The 19021-nt window shown below is 38.8% G+C and overlaps 1 protein-coding gene across 1 annotated transcript in view; it reads left to right on the forward strand.

Moving 5' to 3' along the window:
- TRPA1 (transient receptor potential cation channel subfamily A member 1) overlaps nt 1-19021 on the forward strand; it is a 56026-nt gene that overhangs the window by 34532 nt on the left and 2473 nt on the right. Inside the window, exons 15-26 of the mRNA XM_065902877.1 lie at nt 2738-2831; nt 4718-4777; nt 5301-5399; nt 7083-7153; nt 7753-7915; nt 9071-9160; nt 13018-13187; nt 13746-13875; nt 14534-14716; nt 16607-16675; nt 17010-17123; nt 18795-18895. Coding sequence (XP_065758949.1) covers nt 2738-2831; nt 4718-4777; nt 5301-5399; nt 7083-7153; nt 7753-7915; nt 9071-9160; nt 13018-13187; nt 13746-13875; nt 14534-14716; nt 16607-16675; nt 17010-17123; nt 18795-18895 — 1344 coding nt within the window. The remainder of the gene's footprint in view (nt 1-2737; nt 2832-4717; nt 4778-5300; nt 5400-7082; nt 7154-7752; nt 7916-9070; nt 9161-13017; nt 13188-13745; nt 13876-14533; nt 14717-16606; nt 16676-17009; nt 17124-18794; nt 18896-19021) is intronic.

Here is a 19021-nt window from a genome sequence, read left to right on the forward strand (position 1 = left end):
TCAACATTTTTATTTACTTTTCCTTTTTTTAATTGAGGTTTAGTTGATGTGCAATATCAACTGATGTGTAAGTTCCAGGCATATAACATAGTGCTTCACAATTTTTAAAGGTTATATTCCATTTATAGTTTTCTAAAATATTGCCTATATTCTGTGTTGTACATTATATCCTTGTAGCTTATTTGTTTGATACATAGTAGTTTATACTTCCAATTCCCTACTCTTATTTTGCCCTTCCCTTCTTCCTTCTCCCTGCTGGTAACCACTAGTTTATTCTCTATATCCATGAGTCTCTCTTTTTTTAAATATTCACTAATTTGTTTTATTTTTAGTCCACATATAAGCGATACCATAAAGCATTTATCTTTCTGTCTGACTTATTTCTCTTACCATAATACCCTCCCAAGTCCATACGTGTTGTTACAAATGGCAAAATTTCATTCTTTCTTACAGCTGAGTAATATTCCATTGTATCTATCTATCTATCTATATGCACACACACATATATATATATACCACATCTTCTTTATCCATTCATCTGTTGATGGACATAGGTTGCTTCCATATCTTGGCAACTGTAAATAATGCTGCTTTCAACACTGTGGTACATATATCTTTTTGAGTTAGTGTTTTTATTTTTTCCTAGGATTATATATCCTGTATACCTATATACCCAGGAGTGGACTTACTTCATCATATGGTAGTTCTATTTTTAGCTTTCTGAGGAACCCCCATAGAGGCTGAACCAATTAACATTCCTACCAACAGTGTATGAGGGTTCCCTCTTCTCCACATCCTCGCCACATTTGTTATATGTGTTCTTGTTGACAATAGCCATTCTGACAGCTGTGAGGTGATATCTCATTGTGGTTTGAATTTGCACTTCTCTGATGATTAGCAGCATCTTTCCATGTGCCCGTTGGCTATCTATTTGTCTTCTTTGGGAAAACGTCTATAGAGGTCTTCTGTCCATTTTTTAAGATCAGGTTGTTTTTTGATGTTGAATTGTATGAGCTGCGTCATATCATTTGAAAATATTTTCTTCCACTCAGTAGATTGTCTTTTTATCAATGATGTCCTTTGCTGTGCAAACACTTTTAAGTTTCATTAGGTCCCATTTGTTTATTTTTGCTTTTATTTCCTTTGCTTTAGAGACAGATGCAAAAAGTCAACATTTTGAAATGTCAGTTGTTTTCCCTAAAATTTTTAATGAGCTCTTTGAGTGACCACAGACACCCAAAGAGTTGCTTAACCTCTCTGGTCTTCAGCTTCCATTTCTAAGTGACGGGAGCGCAGACCCACTTCACAGCACTCTTGTGAGGCTCCCAGGGTTCAGGTGTCTGTAGCCTGTGGCACCATGGTCGTGGTCAGGCTAGCCCTGCCCTGACTCACCTGACCTTGCCTGAAGCTCTCCTGCTCAATGGAAACCCCCAAACTGGATGTTGGTGAAAATATTCTCCAAGGTAAATCCCTGTTGTGACCAGTGCCAGGAAATGGAATTTCCTTTAGCCCATGATCTTGTGTGGCTGTGGGTTTTTTTAAACCGTACTCTAAGGAGTTTTAGTGATGAAGTTGTAGGGTAGTTTGTCCCATGTCTCAAACATAATCTATTCTATATATTAGTCATCACAGATAGATTCGCACCAAGGCCCAGCGTCACCCAGTAGTGGACTCAGAGATGAGCACTCTCATATTCATAGCAAACCAAGCCTGTGTTTTGGAGCATGGGAAGTGTCCAGGTCCCCCGGCCCATTCTTCCTTAGAAGCACTCATCAGCGCAACCTGGAGTTTTCTATTGATGGTATAGATATCCTAGACGGACTTTACTCATACGGTGAACAGAAAATTTGTCTGGGTAGCTTTTAGAACTAGCCTTCTATTACAAAGATAGGATCTTGGAGATAAACGGACTCTTTTTTACTTCCTGTTGTAGATTTCTTTCATTCTTGGTGTCATAAACATCTCCTTACCCTGTCCAACCAGATGGCAGTAAAGAAAGATGCATATCTGCAATGTTCTCACAGAGCCCATGGTTATTAATATACTTAATACATGTTGTTGTTGTTTAGTTGCGCAGTCATGTCCTGCTCTTTTGCGACCCCATGAACTGTATCCCACCAGGCTCCTCTGTCCATGTGATTTCCCAGGCAACAATACTGGAATGGATTGCCATTCCCTTCTCCAGGGGATCTTCCCGACCCAGGGATCGAACCCATTGTCTCCTGCTTGGCAGGCAGATTCTTTACCACTGAGCCACCTGGGAAGCCCTGATACATGTTACTCTGTAGTTTAATTCAATGCATGATGTATACCTGGCTTAAAGGTGAAGTGTCATGTGCCCAGTGCTATGTTGCTGTTGTGTGTTCGTGAATGTGGGTATCTCCATACAGCATGACCAGCTTTGAAGGTAATACCCCTTCATGACTTCAGTGGGAAATCAAGGTTAAAACCTACCTTCTTGAAAAGGCATTTAGATAAAGAGTCAGAACAGTGATTATAGCAGCCATCCTTGAATTTGCCCACATTTCTAATTTCCATGAATGAACAAGGACTCTACTGGATTGATTTCAGTTCACATATTGATTCCATTGGAACCAATCAGTTTCTCCTAAACTTAATAATCTTGAATTTCAACTAACCAGTTTCTCCTAAAGATAGTAATCTTGAGTTTCAACTGGTAGTTCTTTTGTTGCACACAACAGAAGGTTTAAGAATTGTGTTTATCATTTTTTTACAGATGGGAAGAGTGTTTCAAGGTTTTTAGTCATTGTTCTCCTACCAATAGATGTCCAGTCATAGAACTGGTAGAATACCTCCCCGAATGCATGAAGGTAAGTTCTAAAAACAAAAATCCTTTGGGTATATGCTTGGCATGTAATAAAATGTGAGGATTTATTGTTGTAATCACAACCTAAATATAGTGATTTCCATCTTTAAAGTTAAGCATCTAGTTTTATATAGGCTACAAGGGAATCTAGCCAACAAATTTGAGAAGGACATACTTGGATTGAAAAATTCTGTTAGTGGTTATGTGCAATGTAGGAAAATATGTTAAACATATTTTTTTATTCAAACAATCCAAGTCTAGAGCAGAGAGCACTAGTGGAGGTTGCCAGCTGAATAAAGTCTCTAGATGTGGGGGCTTAGGGGCATGCATGTTATTCTTTCAAATTTGCATTTATTAGTTGTGAACATGATTTCAAATTTTCTCACTCAGTAATTCCAGTTGTTGGGATCTGTCCTAATGAATAATCAGATGTATAGACAGATTTATGTGCAATGATGAATAATAATAAAGAGTTATAAATATTCACATGTGGAAAACATAGAAATTACTCCAAAATGCTAATAAGAATTACAGTTGTGATTATGATTTGGTTTTTCTTTTCTTCTTCATGTTACTATATATTTTCTAGTTCTTTTTCGATAATGACTTGGTATTATTTTAGTGTTATGAATATTTTTTTAACTAGGGGAAGTTAAAAGTCTTTTAGTTTAGCCTCACATCACACATTTGAGTAACATACACAATCCTTCCCCCATGACCTTCCTCTTCCTCTGGTAGCCCAGCCTTCACTTTGCCTGTGCTGGTTATTACAAAGCTTTCAAACTGTAATAGCCAGGCCTGTGTCTGGTTCTTCCTTGCACAGCACAATTGACTGGACTTGTCTTTCTTTTTCATGATGTCTTTTATGACTCCTAGTACTGCTGCTGGGCCATCAACAGAGACTGCCTCAAAATTTTTAGGTTGCCTTGGTGCTTGAGATCAGCCAGGGCAGGCATGCCCTCCCAGTGGGGCCTGAGTCCCTGTGTCTCCCCTTCAGGGTGCTGTCCAGCCCTCTACCCTTGTGTCCTGCATGTGGGGTCGACCAGATGTCCCAGGAACTCCAAGGGACCTACTGATGGAGTCACCTGGGGCCTTGTGTCCATATCTGGTTTCAAGAAGGTAGACTGGGCAGAATTTCTTTCTCAGGATCATGATTTGGGGCTACCAGAAAGGTCCCAACACACAGATTTGGGGTTACTCAAATTGTTTATATAGTAGACAGGATCCCCCACAAAATATCTGTCCCTACACTTCCCAGGGGAGGATCTAATGCTTAACTCTTAAGTGATTTCTCCCTTAACTGAGCATCTCTAGGGCCTCCAACTGTTTGTCATTATACTATCCATGGCCTAACATCCTGTCCATACCACTTTGGATGTGAACTTCGTCAGTGCTGCTCAGTAAGTCAGGTAAGGAAGCAAACACAATATTCCAGGATCAGATGATACAGAAGAAGCAACCTAGACTGTGGGAAGAACTCAGGACTCAGCTGAAAAGTCTCAGTTAAGACAATTAAGTTATCACTAGAAGATGCTAAGCAAAGGAATCCTCAATCATTCACATATTTTCTAGAAACCCAGAAAAACATCAAGTTTTAGGCAAAGCAAATGGAATATTTCTTACCTAAAATTTAGTAAATGCAATTTCATTCTCAGGTGCATATTTTTCTATATCACTTGGTATTGCTGAGGCATGCAGTGGTACTTGTTAACACTTCATGTTTTAGACTTTGTTCCTGAATGACTTAGATCATAGTGTACAAGTCTTTGAGATACAAGAAGCAAAGGAAGGGGAAGGTAATATCTTGGGGATTATTTTAGAAATGGGGCCAAATTCCATCTTGGATCTAGTCTCCTGCCCAATAGCTTAGCCAGTCTTTCTCTCTCAAAGGTACTTTTAGATTTCTGCGTGACGCCCTCCACAGAAGACAAGTCCTCCCAAGACTACCATGTAAGTTTATTTCATCATAATAACTTGAAATGTATTCTCTTTAAGGAATAGTAAAAATAATGTTACTAGAACTCCAGAATCTCAAAAAATGGTAATTGTCTTCATTTCTCATATTATAATATTATCTACTTATGAGATAATTTTTTCCCTTGGATCTGCAGTTTTCTCTCATGATTTTAATTGTTTCTAATAGTTTTGTTTAGCCTTATTATTTATATCTTTATATTTTCTTGGGTAATATTGCCTGAAGAATGAAATCCTAAAAGGTCTAAGTGGTCTTTCTAGAAGACACTTTTTTCCCACAACTAGAGAGTTAGAAAAGAATCAAACACCCTGTTAGGACTTTTATTTTTTGAAATGAATACAGAATAACTTACTTTACCTTTCTTCAAGTTAAATGGCTCAACTTTATTTGAATAACTTAATTTTCAGCAGAATGATAGGGTTGCATATTTGATGTGTTAAGAATGACTTTGGGGGCCTATGCTAGACTGCAACTTTTAAAAATTGTTATCTTCTACAGATTGAGTATAATTTCACATATCTTCAGTGTCCATTGGAATTCACCAAAAAAGGAGCACCTGTACAGGACATTGTATATGAGCCTCTTTTAACTCTCAATGTAAGTCCACTATTTTCCTCATTCAGGTAGTTTCTACATGAGTTCTGTAATGTTTGGTATGATAGTTCCAGGAAGGAGTCTGGAGAGAATTCCAGATTTATGGTTTGATCTTTGTGTATGCCATACAGCCTAACTCTTTATTTGTTGGTAAATAAAGCAATCATTTCATATGATTGCTGTAATTTGGTGCCCTTAAAATTCCACACTGTTGATCACCTTAGTCCTCATGGTTATGCTAGATCTGCCCAACCCAGAATCCAATAAACCATGAACAACACAGGCTGACCATCAGCATCTGCTCCTACCTCCATCCACTTCAATGTAGACATACATATATGTTTCCAACAGTGTAAAACCACAGGAAAATGCAGGGGATGACAGTTTACAATCATCAATTCCAAATTCAGCTAACCACTGGCCTCCAGGGTAAATGCGAACCTTTCAGCAGCTCTTATATCCTTCTGGAAGAGTGAACCCAATCTGAAAGCAGGCCCTAATCACACAGTTTGGACCCACATTTCCCAAGAGACTGGCTCCAAACCAGTTCTTATTCCAAAGAGTGCTTTTGCGTTTCTAGTAAGTGAGGTCATGAAAGCCTTGCAGATAATCTGCTTCAGGGTAAACCAGGAGTTTCAGACTCAACTGCAGAGGAAAACAGGTGTCAAATAAGGTTTCTGGTCTAAAAGGACAGCGGCTACTAGTTCTGACAGATTTTAGCCACGTGGAGCAGCAGACTTGTGGTGTAAATATTGGCAACACAAAAACTTGTGTGCATGTGAAAGAAAACATATTTGAAGGCTGGATGGCAAATGGCGGTGTAGGATCCAGATCTGTTCTCTCTAATATGGTATCTGAACCACATGTGACTGCTTAAATGAAAATTAGTGAAAATTAAAATAAAGTTAAAAATTCATTTCTTCATTTGCAGTAGCCATGTTTCAAGCCCTCAGAAGCCTATGTGTCTTATAGCTCTTTTGCTTAACAGCGCAGATATAGAAATTTTCATCACTGCAGAAAGTTCCATTGGACAGAACTGTTCTAGTTCAATTAAGAACTTTCATTTGCCTTAAATGAATTCATTTCCCTATGTGGAAGCCTTTGATACAGACCATGGTACCAGCCATCACCTAATGTGAAATCTGAAAGGCTGACTGATGGGGATTCCTGACTGTCCAGTGGTTAAGAGCCCCCCTTCCGAGGCAGGGGGGTGCCGGTTCACCAGTTCAATCCCTGGTCAGGGAGCTAAGATCCCACATGCCTCATGGCCAAAAAAAGCAAAACATAAAAAAAAAAAAAACAATATTGTAACAAATTCAATAAAGATTTCAAAAATTGTCCGTGTTATAAAAAAAAAATCTTTAAAAGGCCTACTGAGTACTTGGAGTGTGAAGGAAGAAGAGACATGTGGATCTTATGCCCATAAGGCTGGCGATGACAACTGACTCTCACATCTGTTCTATGCAAATCATTTTAGCATCTGTATAAAATGGTTCTCTCTACATTGTGTGTTTTTTTTTAAATATATTCTTGATATAATTTTTGATTTTTCAAGTTTTCTGAAATAAGCAAGTGTTGTTTTGATTAAATTCATAATAAAGTTATAAAGCCAGCAAACAAAAAGCTGAGTTTATACTCAAGAGTTTAATGTGATTGCATTTTTATTGATCTTTCCTTATTTCTCAGGCAATGGTGCAACATAACCGCATAGAGCTTCTCAACCACCCTGTGTGTAAAGAATACTTACTTATGAAATGGTGGGTATTAAGTAGTGTTTCTTTTGCATGATGCTTTCATTAAATTTATTAAAAATCTTTCAAACAAAAAATAAATTTACCCAGTAATATTTGAATGTAAAAAATCTTCTAAATAATTGTTTAATGGTATTGGAATACTTTATATTTTATTACTTCTAATGTTTTATACTTTGAAAAAGAAATATGTCAAAGGTAAATTTTGGTATTAAAAATGTTGGTATTAATATATCTTTGGCATTAAATGAAATATTTGGGGGGATCATTATATAAAACAAAAAGAAGCATTCCTGGGCTTTGCAGTTTAGCAGACAATGAAGTAACAAGAGTTTTCCTGGGAAGAGCATTAAACTTGGAGTCAGAGCTAAAGTTCCTTTCATTAACTGGTGAGAGATTTTAAGTAAGTCAGTAATTTCCTAGGAAGTTGTGATTCCTTTTCTGGAAATGAAAAAGGCGAATTCCAAAATCTTTGGCTTTCAAGTTCAATGAATTTATCAAATACATTTCCAGAAGAGACTATATATAACTCCTCTTTCTGCAGGTATCTTAACTAAATATTTGTGGCTGAAACTCTTCAGTTGTGGTTTGCTTATGTTTTGTAGGTTGGCTTATGGGTTTAGAGCCCATGTTATGAACCTAGGATCTTACTGTCTTGGTCTGTTTCCCATGACCTTTCTTGTTGTCAATATCAGACCAGGTATGGCTTTCAACTCAACTGGAATCATCAATGAAACTAGTGACCATTCAGAAATTTTAGACACCAAGGTATCTTCAATTGGTTTTTATATTCCAACTTTTTAAAACAAGATTTTCAGAACTGTGGGCTGGGCATTTTTTCTTTAGAAAATACTTTAACCTCATAATAAATCTGAACTATCAAGACTTTGTTTAATACAAAGTGCTTGTAGAATTCATATATGTAGCAACTTCTAAAATCCTTTGTAGAATGAGAGGGAATATAAATAAATAGGTCAATAAATGAGCTCATCAACTAACAAAAGGAATTGACATGTATGAGAGCCAATGCACCTGACATGTATGAGGTACATTGACATGTACCTAGCTTAGATGGGTGCTGAAGTATAAAATTTAAAATAGGATATACAAGGAAGCAGGCTTCCCTGGTAGCTCAGCTGGTAAAGAACCTGCCTGCAATGCAGGAGACCCCGGCTAGACTTCTGGGTCAGGATGATCCCCTGGAAAAGGGATAGGCTACCCACCTCAGTATTAATGGGCTTCCCTAGAGGATCAGATGGTAAAGAATCTACCTTCAATGTGGGAGACCTGGGTTTGATCCCTCAGTTGGGAAGATCCCTTGGAGGAGGGTATGGCAACCCACTCCAGTATTCTGGCCTGGAGAATCCCCATGGACAGAGAAGCCTGGAAGGGTACAGTCCACAGGGTCGCAAAGAGCTGGACATGACTGAACGACTAAGCATATATAAGGAAGCAGACTTCTAGCTGCCAAGGATCCTGGGGAGGGGGAGGTGATGCTTGGCGGGGACAGGATTTCCATTTGGAGGTGATGAAACAGTCATGGCACTAGGTAATAGTTGTATAACATTGTGAATGTACTTCATGCCACAGAATTGTATGTTTCAAAAAGTAACTATATATGTAAAATGTAACATTTTTGAAATGTAAATTTTATGTTATGTATATTTTACCACAGTGAAAAAATTATATAGATCTATAGATTCATATTCTTTTTGAATTCAATTGGCAACCTCTATTAATAAAGACATTATGAAATGACTGTGTTGTTTTTATATTGGCACCACAGCAATTTTCTGTTTAAAGCAAAACTGGACAGTACCTAGAAATAAAAGTGGAGAAAAACAAATGTTTAATAGTGAAAATGATGAAAAAAAGTATTGTTTTCTTTGGTACCCTTTATAACTGTTTGTCTTTTTGTTTCAGAATTCCTATGCTATAAATTTCTGTATGATTTTAGTTTTGCTATCAAGTATATTAGGATACTGCAAAGAAGTGGCCCAAATTTTCCAACAGGTACATGATATGTTTTATATCATTACAGTTGTAAATATTTTAATATGCAAAATATAGATTAATTACTAAACTATTATATAACTTATGTCAGAATAAAATCACATAGCTGGATGAATGTATAAATCAGAAATAACAAGTATAAACTCTTCAAAATGCAGAAATCACATGATTTCAGATAAGGCTCCTGCATTGGATGGTGCCTATTTGATTTATCTGAAGCAAGAGGTTTCATTTTTATTTGTACATATGTGTCTATCAAGTATTTTAGGATACCACAAAGAAGTGACCCAAATTTTCCAACAGATACATGATATGTTTTATATCTTTACAGTTGCAAATACTAGATTTAAGGGACTAGATCTGATAGACAGAGTGTCTGATGAACTATGGATGGAGGTTCGTGACATTGTACAGGAGACAGGAATCAAGACCATCCCCAAGAAAAAGAAATGCAAAAAAGCAAAATGGCTGTCTGAGGAGGCCTTGCAAATAGCTGTGAAAAGAAGGGAAATGAAAGGCAAAGGGGAAAAGAAAAGATATACCCATTTGAATGCAAAGTTCCAAAGAATAGCAAGGAGAGATAAGAAAGCCTTCCTCAGCGATCAATGCAAAGAAATAAAGGAAAACAATAGAATGGGAAAGACTAGAGATCTCTTCAAGAAAATTAGAGTTACCAAGGGAACATTTCATGCAAAGATGGGCTCAATAAAGGACAGAAATGATAGGGACCTAACAGAAGCAGAAGATGTTAAGAAGAGGTGGCAAGAATACACAGAAGAACTGTACAAAAAAGATCTTCACGACCCAGATAATCACGATGGTGTGATCACTCACCTAGAGCCAGATATCCTGGAATGTGAAGTCAAGTGGGCCTTAGGAAGCATCCCTATGAACAAAGCTAGTGGAAGTGATGGAATTCCAGTTGAGCTGTTTCAAATCCTGAAAGATGATGCTGTGAAAGTGCTGCACTCAATATGCCAGCAAATTTGGAAAACTCAGCAGTGGCCACAGGACTGGAAAATGTCAGTTTTCATTCTAATCCCAAAGAAAGGCAATGCCAAAGAATGCTCAAACTACCACACAATTGCACTCATCTCACACACTAGTAAAGTAAAGCTTAAAATTCTCCAAGCCAGCCTTCAGCAACACGTGAACCGTGAACTTCCAGATGTTCAAGCTGGTTTCAGAAAAGGCAGAGGAACCAGAGATCAAATTGCCAACAGCTGATGGATCATCAAAAAAGCAAGAGAGTTCCAGAAAAACATCTATTTTTGCTTTATTGGCTATGCCAAAACCTTTGACTCTGTGGATCACAATAAACTGTGGAAAATTCTTAAAGAGATGGGAGTACCAGACCACTTGACTTGCCTCCTGAGAAATCTGTATGCAGGTCAGAAAGCAACAATTAGAACTGGACATGGAACAACAGACTGGTTCCAAATAGGAAAAGGTGTATGTCAAGGCTGTATATTGTCACCCTGCTTATTTAACTTATATGCAGAGTACATCATGCAAAATGCTGGGCTAGAGGAAGCACAAGCTGGAATCAAGATTGCCGGGAAAAATATCAATAACCTCAGATATGCAGATGACACCACCGTTATGGCAGAAAGTGAAGAAGGACTAAAGAGCCTTTGATGAAAGTGAAAGAGGAGCGTGAAAGAGTTGGCTTAAAACTCAACATTCAGAAAACTAAGATCATGGCATCTGGTCCCATCACTTCATGGCAAATAGATGGGGAAACAATGACTGACTTTATTTTTCTGGGTTCCAACATCACTGCAGATGGTGATTGCAGCCATGAAACTAAAAGACGCTTACTCCTTGGAAGAAAAGTTATGACGAACCTAGATAGCATATTAGAAAGCAGAGACATTACTTTGCCCACAAAGGTCCATCTAGTCAAGGCTATGGTTTTTCCAGTAGTCATGTATGGATGTGAGAGTTGGACTATAAAGAAAGCTGAGCACAGAATTGATGCTTTTGAACTGTCCTGCTGGAGAAGACTCTTGAGAGTCCATTGGACTGCAAGGAGATCCAACCAGTCCATCCTAAAGGAGATCAGTCCTGGGTGTTCATTGGAAGGACTGATGCTGAAGTTGAAACTCCAGTACTTTGGCCACCTGATGCAAAGAGCTGACTCATTGGGAAAAGACCGCGATGCTGGGAAAGATTGAGGGCAGGAAGAGAAGGTGATGACCGAGGATGAGATGGCTAGATGGCATCACCAACTCAATGGACATGGGTTTGGGTGGACTCTGGGAGTTGGTGATGGACAGGGAGGCCTGGTGTACTGCAGTTCATGGGGTCGCAAAGAGTTAGACAAGACTGAGCGACTGAGCTGAACTGAATTGATGTGTCTACCCAGCTCCAATGAAGTTTTGAAAGACTTCTCTGTGTTTTCTCTGAGATATATTTCATATTTTGCTAACACACAGATTTTTTCAATTTGATAATTTTAAGTGTCACTGTTTACAGAGATAATTTTAGGTGTGACTGTTTATTTGGCTTAAGACTCCATTTCAAATGGATCTTTGAATTCCTTTCCTAATAGGAATGCTTTATTTTATTGGATAAAATTTCAAATTACAATGAAATTGGGGAACTTTTTATTGCATAATTTTTACAGGTGGCTCAGTGGTAAAGAATCCATCTGTCATTCCAGGAGACTCAGGTTCAATCCCTGAGATGGGAAGATCCCCTGGAGAAGGAAATGGCAACCCACTCCAGTATCCTTACCTGAGAAATCCCATGGATAGGGGAGCCTGACCAGCTACAGTCTGTGGGTTCACGAAGTTGGACATGACTTAGCAACTAGACAACAACAACAATGTCTTTTTAAATAGGTGAACACACATTCAGATCAGACACAAGGTTTATATAAATTATATGTAGGTCTTTGATGTAGTTGATAAATGGCATCAATCATTTATCTGTCAATGTGGAGGCTTAAAGTCTTTCATTATTCATTTTTTGGTATAATTTTGTGTTTTTTATAAGTCATATAGCTTTTATACAACACCTCATTTTCTGAAAGAATTTACTATGTTACATTTTATAAGCACAAGGATATTTGCATTAAAGAATGTTGGTAGTAATAACAGTGTTTTGCATTTGTCTGATACTATACATCACAAGTACACACACACACACACACATTTCCATTAAATTGTCAAAATTCTGAGAGTTAAGACTGTGTTGTTCCACTGTTCCTTAAATGATTAGGGCATTTTATTTAATCTCTCTTGTCATTATTTTTATTTTTTAAAGATGAGAATTACAAATGACAGTTTATATTGAACTGTAAAGTTGTATGATTTCTCTACTAATTTTGGTCTCCACAGTTCCTTATTGATATGTAAATGGTCTACCCTATAGGAAATCTGATGTTCAAAACATGAAATATTTAAGAATAGGAGATGATACCAAATCATTATGGTAATTAAGTCTTAGCACAGGCCCCAAACTTCCTCAGAAGCAGCTTTAGTTCATTACTGAGAAATCCACGTGCATGTCCTTATATAGACAGAAAGGAATTACTAAAACAACTTGCAGCCCCCCACGAGTTTCCTTAAGATGGAGTGAACTTTATTAGTAAAGCCTTGAAACTTATAGAATTGCTTAGGCTCCCGAAATGCCAGGTCAGCAGGAGAGGCTGGGGCACCTCTAATACTGATCTGTACCCAAGACTTTGAGTTAAGTTCAGGATGGCAAGAGCTGGTGGCCCCTTGGTCATAAACTTCTCACCAGCTGTAATGCCAGAAAAATGTTGTTACTGATTACATATATATAACCATCCATAAGTTGCCAGGTCTCAGGTTGTACATGTGGTAATTCTTTATTCTTTTCAACCACAGAAAAGGAATTACTTTTTGGATAAGGACAATGCAGCTGAATGGATCATCTACACAACCAGCATCATATTTGTGTCACCCTTGTTCATCAGGATACCAGCATATGTGCAGTGGCAGTGTGGAGCAATTGCTATATTCCTCTATTGGATGAACTTCTTATTGTATCTTCAGAGGTAAAACCAGCTTGAATGACTTCTACATCCTTTGTTGTTGTTGTGGTGTAGTCACTAAGTCATGTCCGACTCTTTGCAACCCCATGAACTGTAGTCCGCCAGGCTCCTCTGTCCATGGGAATTCCCAGGCAAGAATACTGAGTGGGTTGCCATTTCCTTCTCCAGGGCATCTTCCTGACTCAGGCATAGACCCACATCTCTTGCGTCTCCTGCATTAGCAGGCAACTTCTTTACCACTTCGCCACCTGGGAAGCCCGTAAGCAATTGGTAGCATGATCTTTGATAGTGGGAAGCTATGAAATAATTTCCAGTGGGCAAGTGGTAAGACAATTCAAGATAAACATTAGGAAGAAGTACAACAAAAGAAACAGCAGTTAGACAGTTTGAAAATCGAAGGCTTGACTCGTCACAAATTCTCATGTCCCTTTTTGAGAGTAGAGGGCCTCAGTGATCTCATCTATGAAACTTAGTACCTGGTGCCTCATAACTATTGAACTGATTGAAATTCAGTTTCAGCAGAAAAGTGAGTAAATGTTGTAATTTTCACAACGTCCCTAGATTTGAAAAGTGTGGGATTTTTATCGTGATGCTGGAGGTGATCATGAAAACTCTGCTGAAATCGACGATTGTGTTTGTCTTTCTTCTTGTGGCGTTTGGACTTTGCTTTTACGTGCTCCTGAATATACAGGTGAGATATCTGCATGAGCCGTTGATTTTCTTGCTGTGAATACTGGGAATACCTATTTCTACTTAAATCTTAGTGGTGTACAAAATTCATAATAACCTCACACTATTTGAATATTTTTTATCTGCTATAATAGCATTCACATGATATTTATTACAGGGAAAAGTACAGTCTTACTCAGTGACTTTTTGCATTGTCAGAAAGTTTATGTCTAGCGCATGAGGATTTGTTACGTGCGCAGAAAAGATCTTTCTGTTGACTTCTGTTGTTGCTGTTGTTGTTTAGTCACATCCAGCTCTCTTTTGTGACAATATGGACTGTAGCCCACCAGGCTCCTCTGTCTATGGGATTTCTCAGGCAAGATTACTGGAGTGGGTTGCCATTCCCTCCTCCAGGGGATCTTTCTGGCCCCGGGAATGAAGCTGTGTCTCCTGCTTGGCAGGCAGATTCTTTACCACTGAGCCACCAAGGAAGCCGTTTGGATGAGTTTATCACCAGTTTATTAGTATCAATAGTTCTTATCACTGTATTTCAGTAGTTATATTCTTAGGACTTTTTTTTAAGTACTTTAAATGTGATTTCTATCATTTTACTCTCTAGAAAGCATTTTTTTCATTATATGCATTTTGAATTTCATTCTCCCCTTACTGTCTTTTCCCAGGATGCTTTCAGCTCTCCGTTCCTTTCTATAATGCAGACCTTCAGCATGATGCTAGGAGACATCAATTATCACGATGCCTTCCTAGAGCCATACTTGAGGAATGAATTGAAGTATCCTTTTCTGTCCTTTGTACACCTTATCACATTCACCATGTTCGTCCCAATTGTCCTCATGAATTTACTTGTAAGTAATTTATCCTTCTGTTTGCTGTCAGTAGATCACTTGGGATATTTAAGAATGAAAATGCTTTTTACCGTCTTTTGTCTCCTTTCACGAAGGTAGAAAAAGAACTGCTATAAAATTCATTTATTCAACATTCATTAGTACCTGGAGCAAGCCAGGCAGTGTGAGTTTGGGGGATGCTAAGATGCATCTATTTGGCAAATATTTACCAAGAACCTACCAAAGTGCCAGACACTGATCCAGGCCCAACAGTGGTGAACAAAACAGACCAATACTCAGCCCTGACATGATTATAAACTTGTCATGAAGATGAGTAGTAAACAAATAAATATGTAGCTTGACATCACAGGAGTGATAAATGCCATGAAGAAGTACGAAGTATCAACAGAGTAATAAAGTAATGATGAATGGTGGGTGCTGCTTTGCAGCTGAGCTAAGGGTCAGAGGTTAGGCAGAGACCTTCATGGAGTGGAGGATTACGACCTCATCTCTGCCCTAGAATTTCTCATTGACCCTCTGGAGATTCAAGCGGGGAAGAGGCGCTCATGCAGAGGGCATCGGCAGCATCCAGCTGCCACCCCTGAGCCAGTCAGAGCCTGGATGCCCTCCGCAGACACAAGTGTTCTCTTCCACAGAGAGTCTGCTCTGGCCACAGGCATCGTGGTTGATGCAGACAGAAATACATCCCAATTCCGGGTCCATGGGGAGCCTTCGCTGGCAAAACTGTTACTGAATGTGTGACTGTCCATAGAAATAAAATATTTATAGATAAATAAATTAAATGGACAAGCAGACATTCAGTACATTTTGTCTGAATCTGACTATACAGCAGAGACTGTGCCAGGCAGTATTGATGGAAAGAAAAAAATAATACAGACTACTCGATGTTTGCATTCATGCTGTTGTTGAGTCACCAAGTCGTGTCCGACTCTTGCAATCCCACGGACTGTTCTAAGCACTGGGCACACGGTGGTGTCCTGGGCAGACAGAGTCCTTCTCTCATGGAGTTCACTTGACTCTGAGCTCCTTGAGAGCACGGACTGGTTTCTTCTCTCTGGCTACCACCTGTAGGAGGCTGATTCGGCATAGACAGGTGTGAAGTGACTCAACAGTGATGAGAGAGTGAGTGAATGTAGCTGATTTAATTCAGGTTCAGTAGAACTGAGCTGACAGCTTACCTCACCTAATTCTACCTAGTCATGGATTTCTAGACCGAGGTTTTATCAGCACCTCACTCACCTTTAAAGTGTACCTTTTCCTCCCAAAATATATGGAAGATATAAATTCTTTCCCTCAGTTTAATGTTTTAGCTTTTCCATGTTGTCAGGTCACTCTTGTTTACCTCAAGTGCTCAACTCCTGGAGTTTGCAACCATATTGCATGGTTATACCAATCCCAGGCTTCCCTTGTGGCTCAGCTGGTAAAGAACCCACCTGCAATGTGGGAGACCTGGGTTTCTATCCCTGGGTTGGGAAGATCCCCTGGAGAAGGGAAAGGCTACCCACTCCAGTATTCTGGTCTGGAGAATCCCATGGACTATATGTAGTCCATGGGGTCGCAAAGAGTCAGACACGGCTGAATGACTTTCACTTCATCCCTGTCTTGTCCAAAAGTAACATATTTTCATTTTAAGTTAAGATGAAATGCAGGTTAATCTGTGTGCCCTCGCTTTTCACAAGAACACTTATGACTATTGGACCCACTGATGTGACCACCACTGTTACAAAGGTCTACAGGCTTTTCAGGTTTCTGTACGGTGTGTAAGCACAGTGTCTTGAGGCCACTGCTAGTAAATTTCATGCCCATTCTGACTGTAGTCAAAGGGACTACACACGCACTTTTAGATGAGTCATTAAACCAATAGTGATTCACTGCCCTGTTGTCCTGCAGATTGGTTTGGCAGTTGGTGACATTGCTGAGGTCCAGAAACATGCACTGTTGAAGAGAATTGCCATGCAGGTAAGTGTTGTATTTCATTATGACTTACTGAACTTACGAATGACTCCCCAGTTACTCATGTATAAGCACTGCTGACTTATGAGAACACAGTTATTTCATACAGGTATTGTCTTAGCCCTGAGAGGTATCCCACCCTGCCGGCTCATGGTGTCAGTGTAGCGTTCCTGCTCTGGCCTGAGAGTCAGTAATCATGAAAAAGATTTCCCCCAACAATCTCAGCAGAGAAATTGGGTAATTGCCTGAGCCTCTTTCTGTGTTAGCATTTGGCCAGCCAGGTAGTTAGAGGCTGGACCAAGGACGTCAGTGATTCTTGTCAATAAATCCCAAACTTTAGGTGGAACTTCACACCAGCTTGGAGAAGAAGCTGCCACTCTGGTTCCTACACAAAGTTGATCAGAAATCCATCATCGTGTATCCCAACAGACCCAGATACAGCAGAGGGATATTAGTAAGTACATGTGACAAATACCATCATCAATCACATGATATTGCCATTCATTCATTGTGTCATCCCTAATGGTGCCCGTTTATGGGCAAAGTTCCCGTCTTCCGAGTGGCTCATCCATAGCCTCCATGTTAAATATGTATCACATCCCCCCAGTGAGAGTAGAGGGTGGATGGACCAGTGTAGGTATACTTCGTTTGTTTTTTCTAGTGACATGTGACTTACATATGTGTGCAGATATGTGTGTACATATATAGAATACATGTGTATATATACACAGGTACTTACACACATAGGGAGAGTGTACATTACAGAAAATATACAAAGTGTCAAAGACTGAACAAGGCTATTGCATTATAATGGAAAAGGAACTTATACTAACAGTCAGAAGTACTGGATTCTAATTCTTTCTGAGTTCTTCATAGGTTGAGTTTCCATTATGTAGTTATATAAATAATAAGGTCAATCTCAGTATGGGCTTAGGCTTTCTTCTGCACTGCATTGTTTTTCTGTTTGATTTCTCTCATAACTGAGGTTGCCATCGCCACTGAAACACAGAAAGCTCAGCGGCTGATTCTCTGGCCTGGAGCTTACTGAGTTCCAGGTCTCTGTAGCCAACTGTCTATATGACATCTTCTCTGGTGTGTCTCCAAGGTACCTCAAATACTGCTGTTCGGAACAAATTCATGCAAAGCACACTAATGATCTCTACTCCTCTTGTTTCACCTCCTCTCAACATCCCCTACAGGGAGAGGGTGAAACTATCCCATCTTTTTCAGACCTTCATGTTTCATTGGATGTCAGCACCATTTATTTGCCCATGAGAGATGTTGTTCATCTCCTTTCCCTTTGTCACCCTCACACCCAGTCGATCCCACGTTTGGTTCACCTGACTTCCCATGTGGCCTGCGCGAGTAGCCATCCTCTCTTGCCTGGATGGCTACAATTACCTCATTCCTGGTCATTTCACACCTGCCCTTGACCCTTTGTAGTGCACTGATGGTTTAAAAGACATTAAAAAGCTAACACAATATTGTAAAGCAATTATCCTCCAATTAAATAAATTTTTAAAATATTTAAGAAAAACAAAAATCCTATGATAAACCATTATGGAAAAGAATATTAAAAAAGAATGTATATATAGGTATAATCAAATCACTTAGCTGTACAGCAAGAATTAACAACATTGTAAATCAACTACATTTCAATAAAAATAAATAAATAAGAAAAAAGACACTAAATTGAAAAAAACCTGTATTTCAGAAATTTCCCCATGTGACATTAAGTTGTGTTGGATAATGGTGCAGAACAGTTTGAGAAAAATAACAACCCATCATGTGTGGAATACCACTATTTGTGTTGGATGTTTTTAATGAGAAAATGTAATATCGTTCGGTCACACCTTTTCCTAAACAATCCCCTATTCCAGTTTACTCCATCTTCTATATTAACTATATATCTTATACATTCCTCAGTTACATGTATGACTTCATTTTATGGCTGTTTATATTTGTCTATTTCTATCAAGAGGCTGTGAGCTCCTTGAGGGCCATGATTGTGTCTCTGAATATCTGTGCTGGCATGCCCGCCTTGTAGCTGACTCATGGCACCTGTTCAGGAACTAGTTCCTCAATGGAGTTCTACCTGAATAACTATTAATCTCTTATCCCATAGCGTGGTGTATTTCATTATATCTTTTGCCCCCACGAAACAAGACAAGAAATACCAAATGTTGATACATCTTTAGAAACAGAAATAATGAAGCAAAAGTACCGGTATGTATTTTTCCTTTTATCTGTATTTGAAAAACTTAACACTCTAAATAATGATGAACAGTAAAAGTCTCTGTTGTCTAATTGTGTTTATTTATATTGTCATGCTTTAATGATGATGTGGCTAGT

The sequence above is a fragment of the Muntiacus reevesi genome, chromosome 12 (assembly GCF_963930625.1).
Source record: "Muntiacus reevesi chromosome 12, mMunRee1.1, whole genome shotgun sequence".
NCBI lineage: Eukaryota > Metazoa > Chordata > Mammalia > Artiodactyla > Cervidae > Muntiacus > Muntiacus reevesi.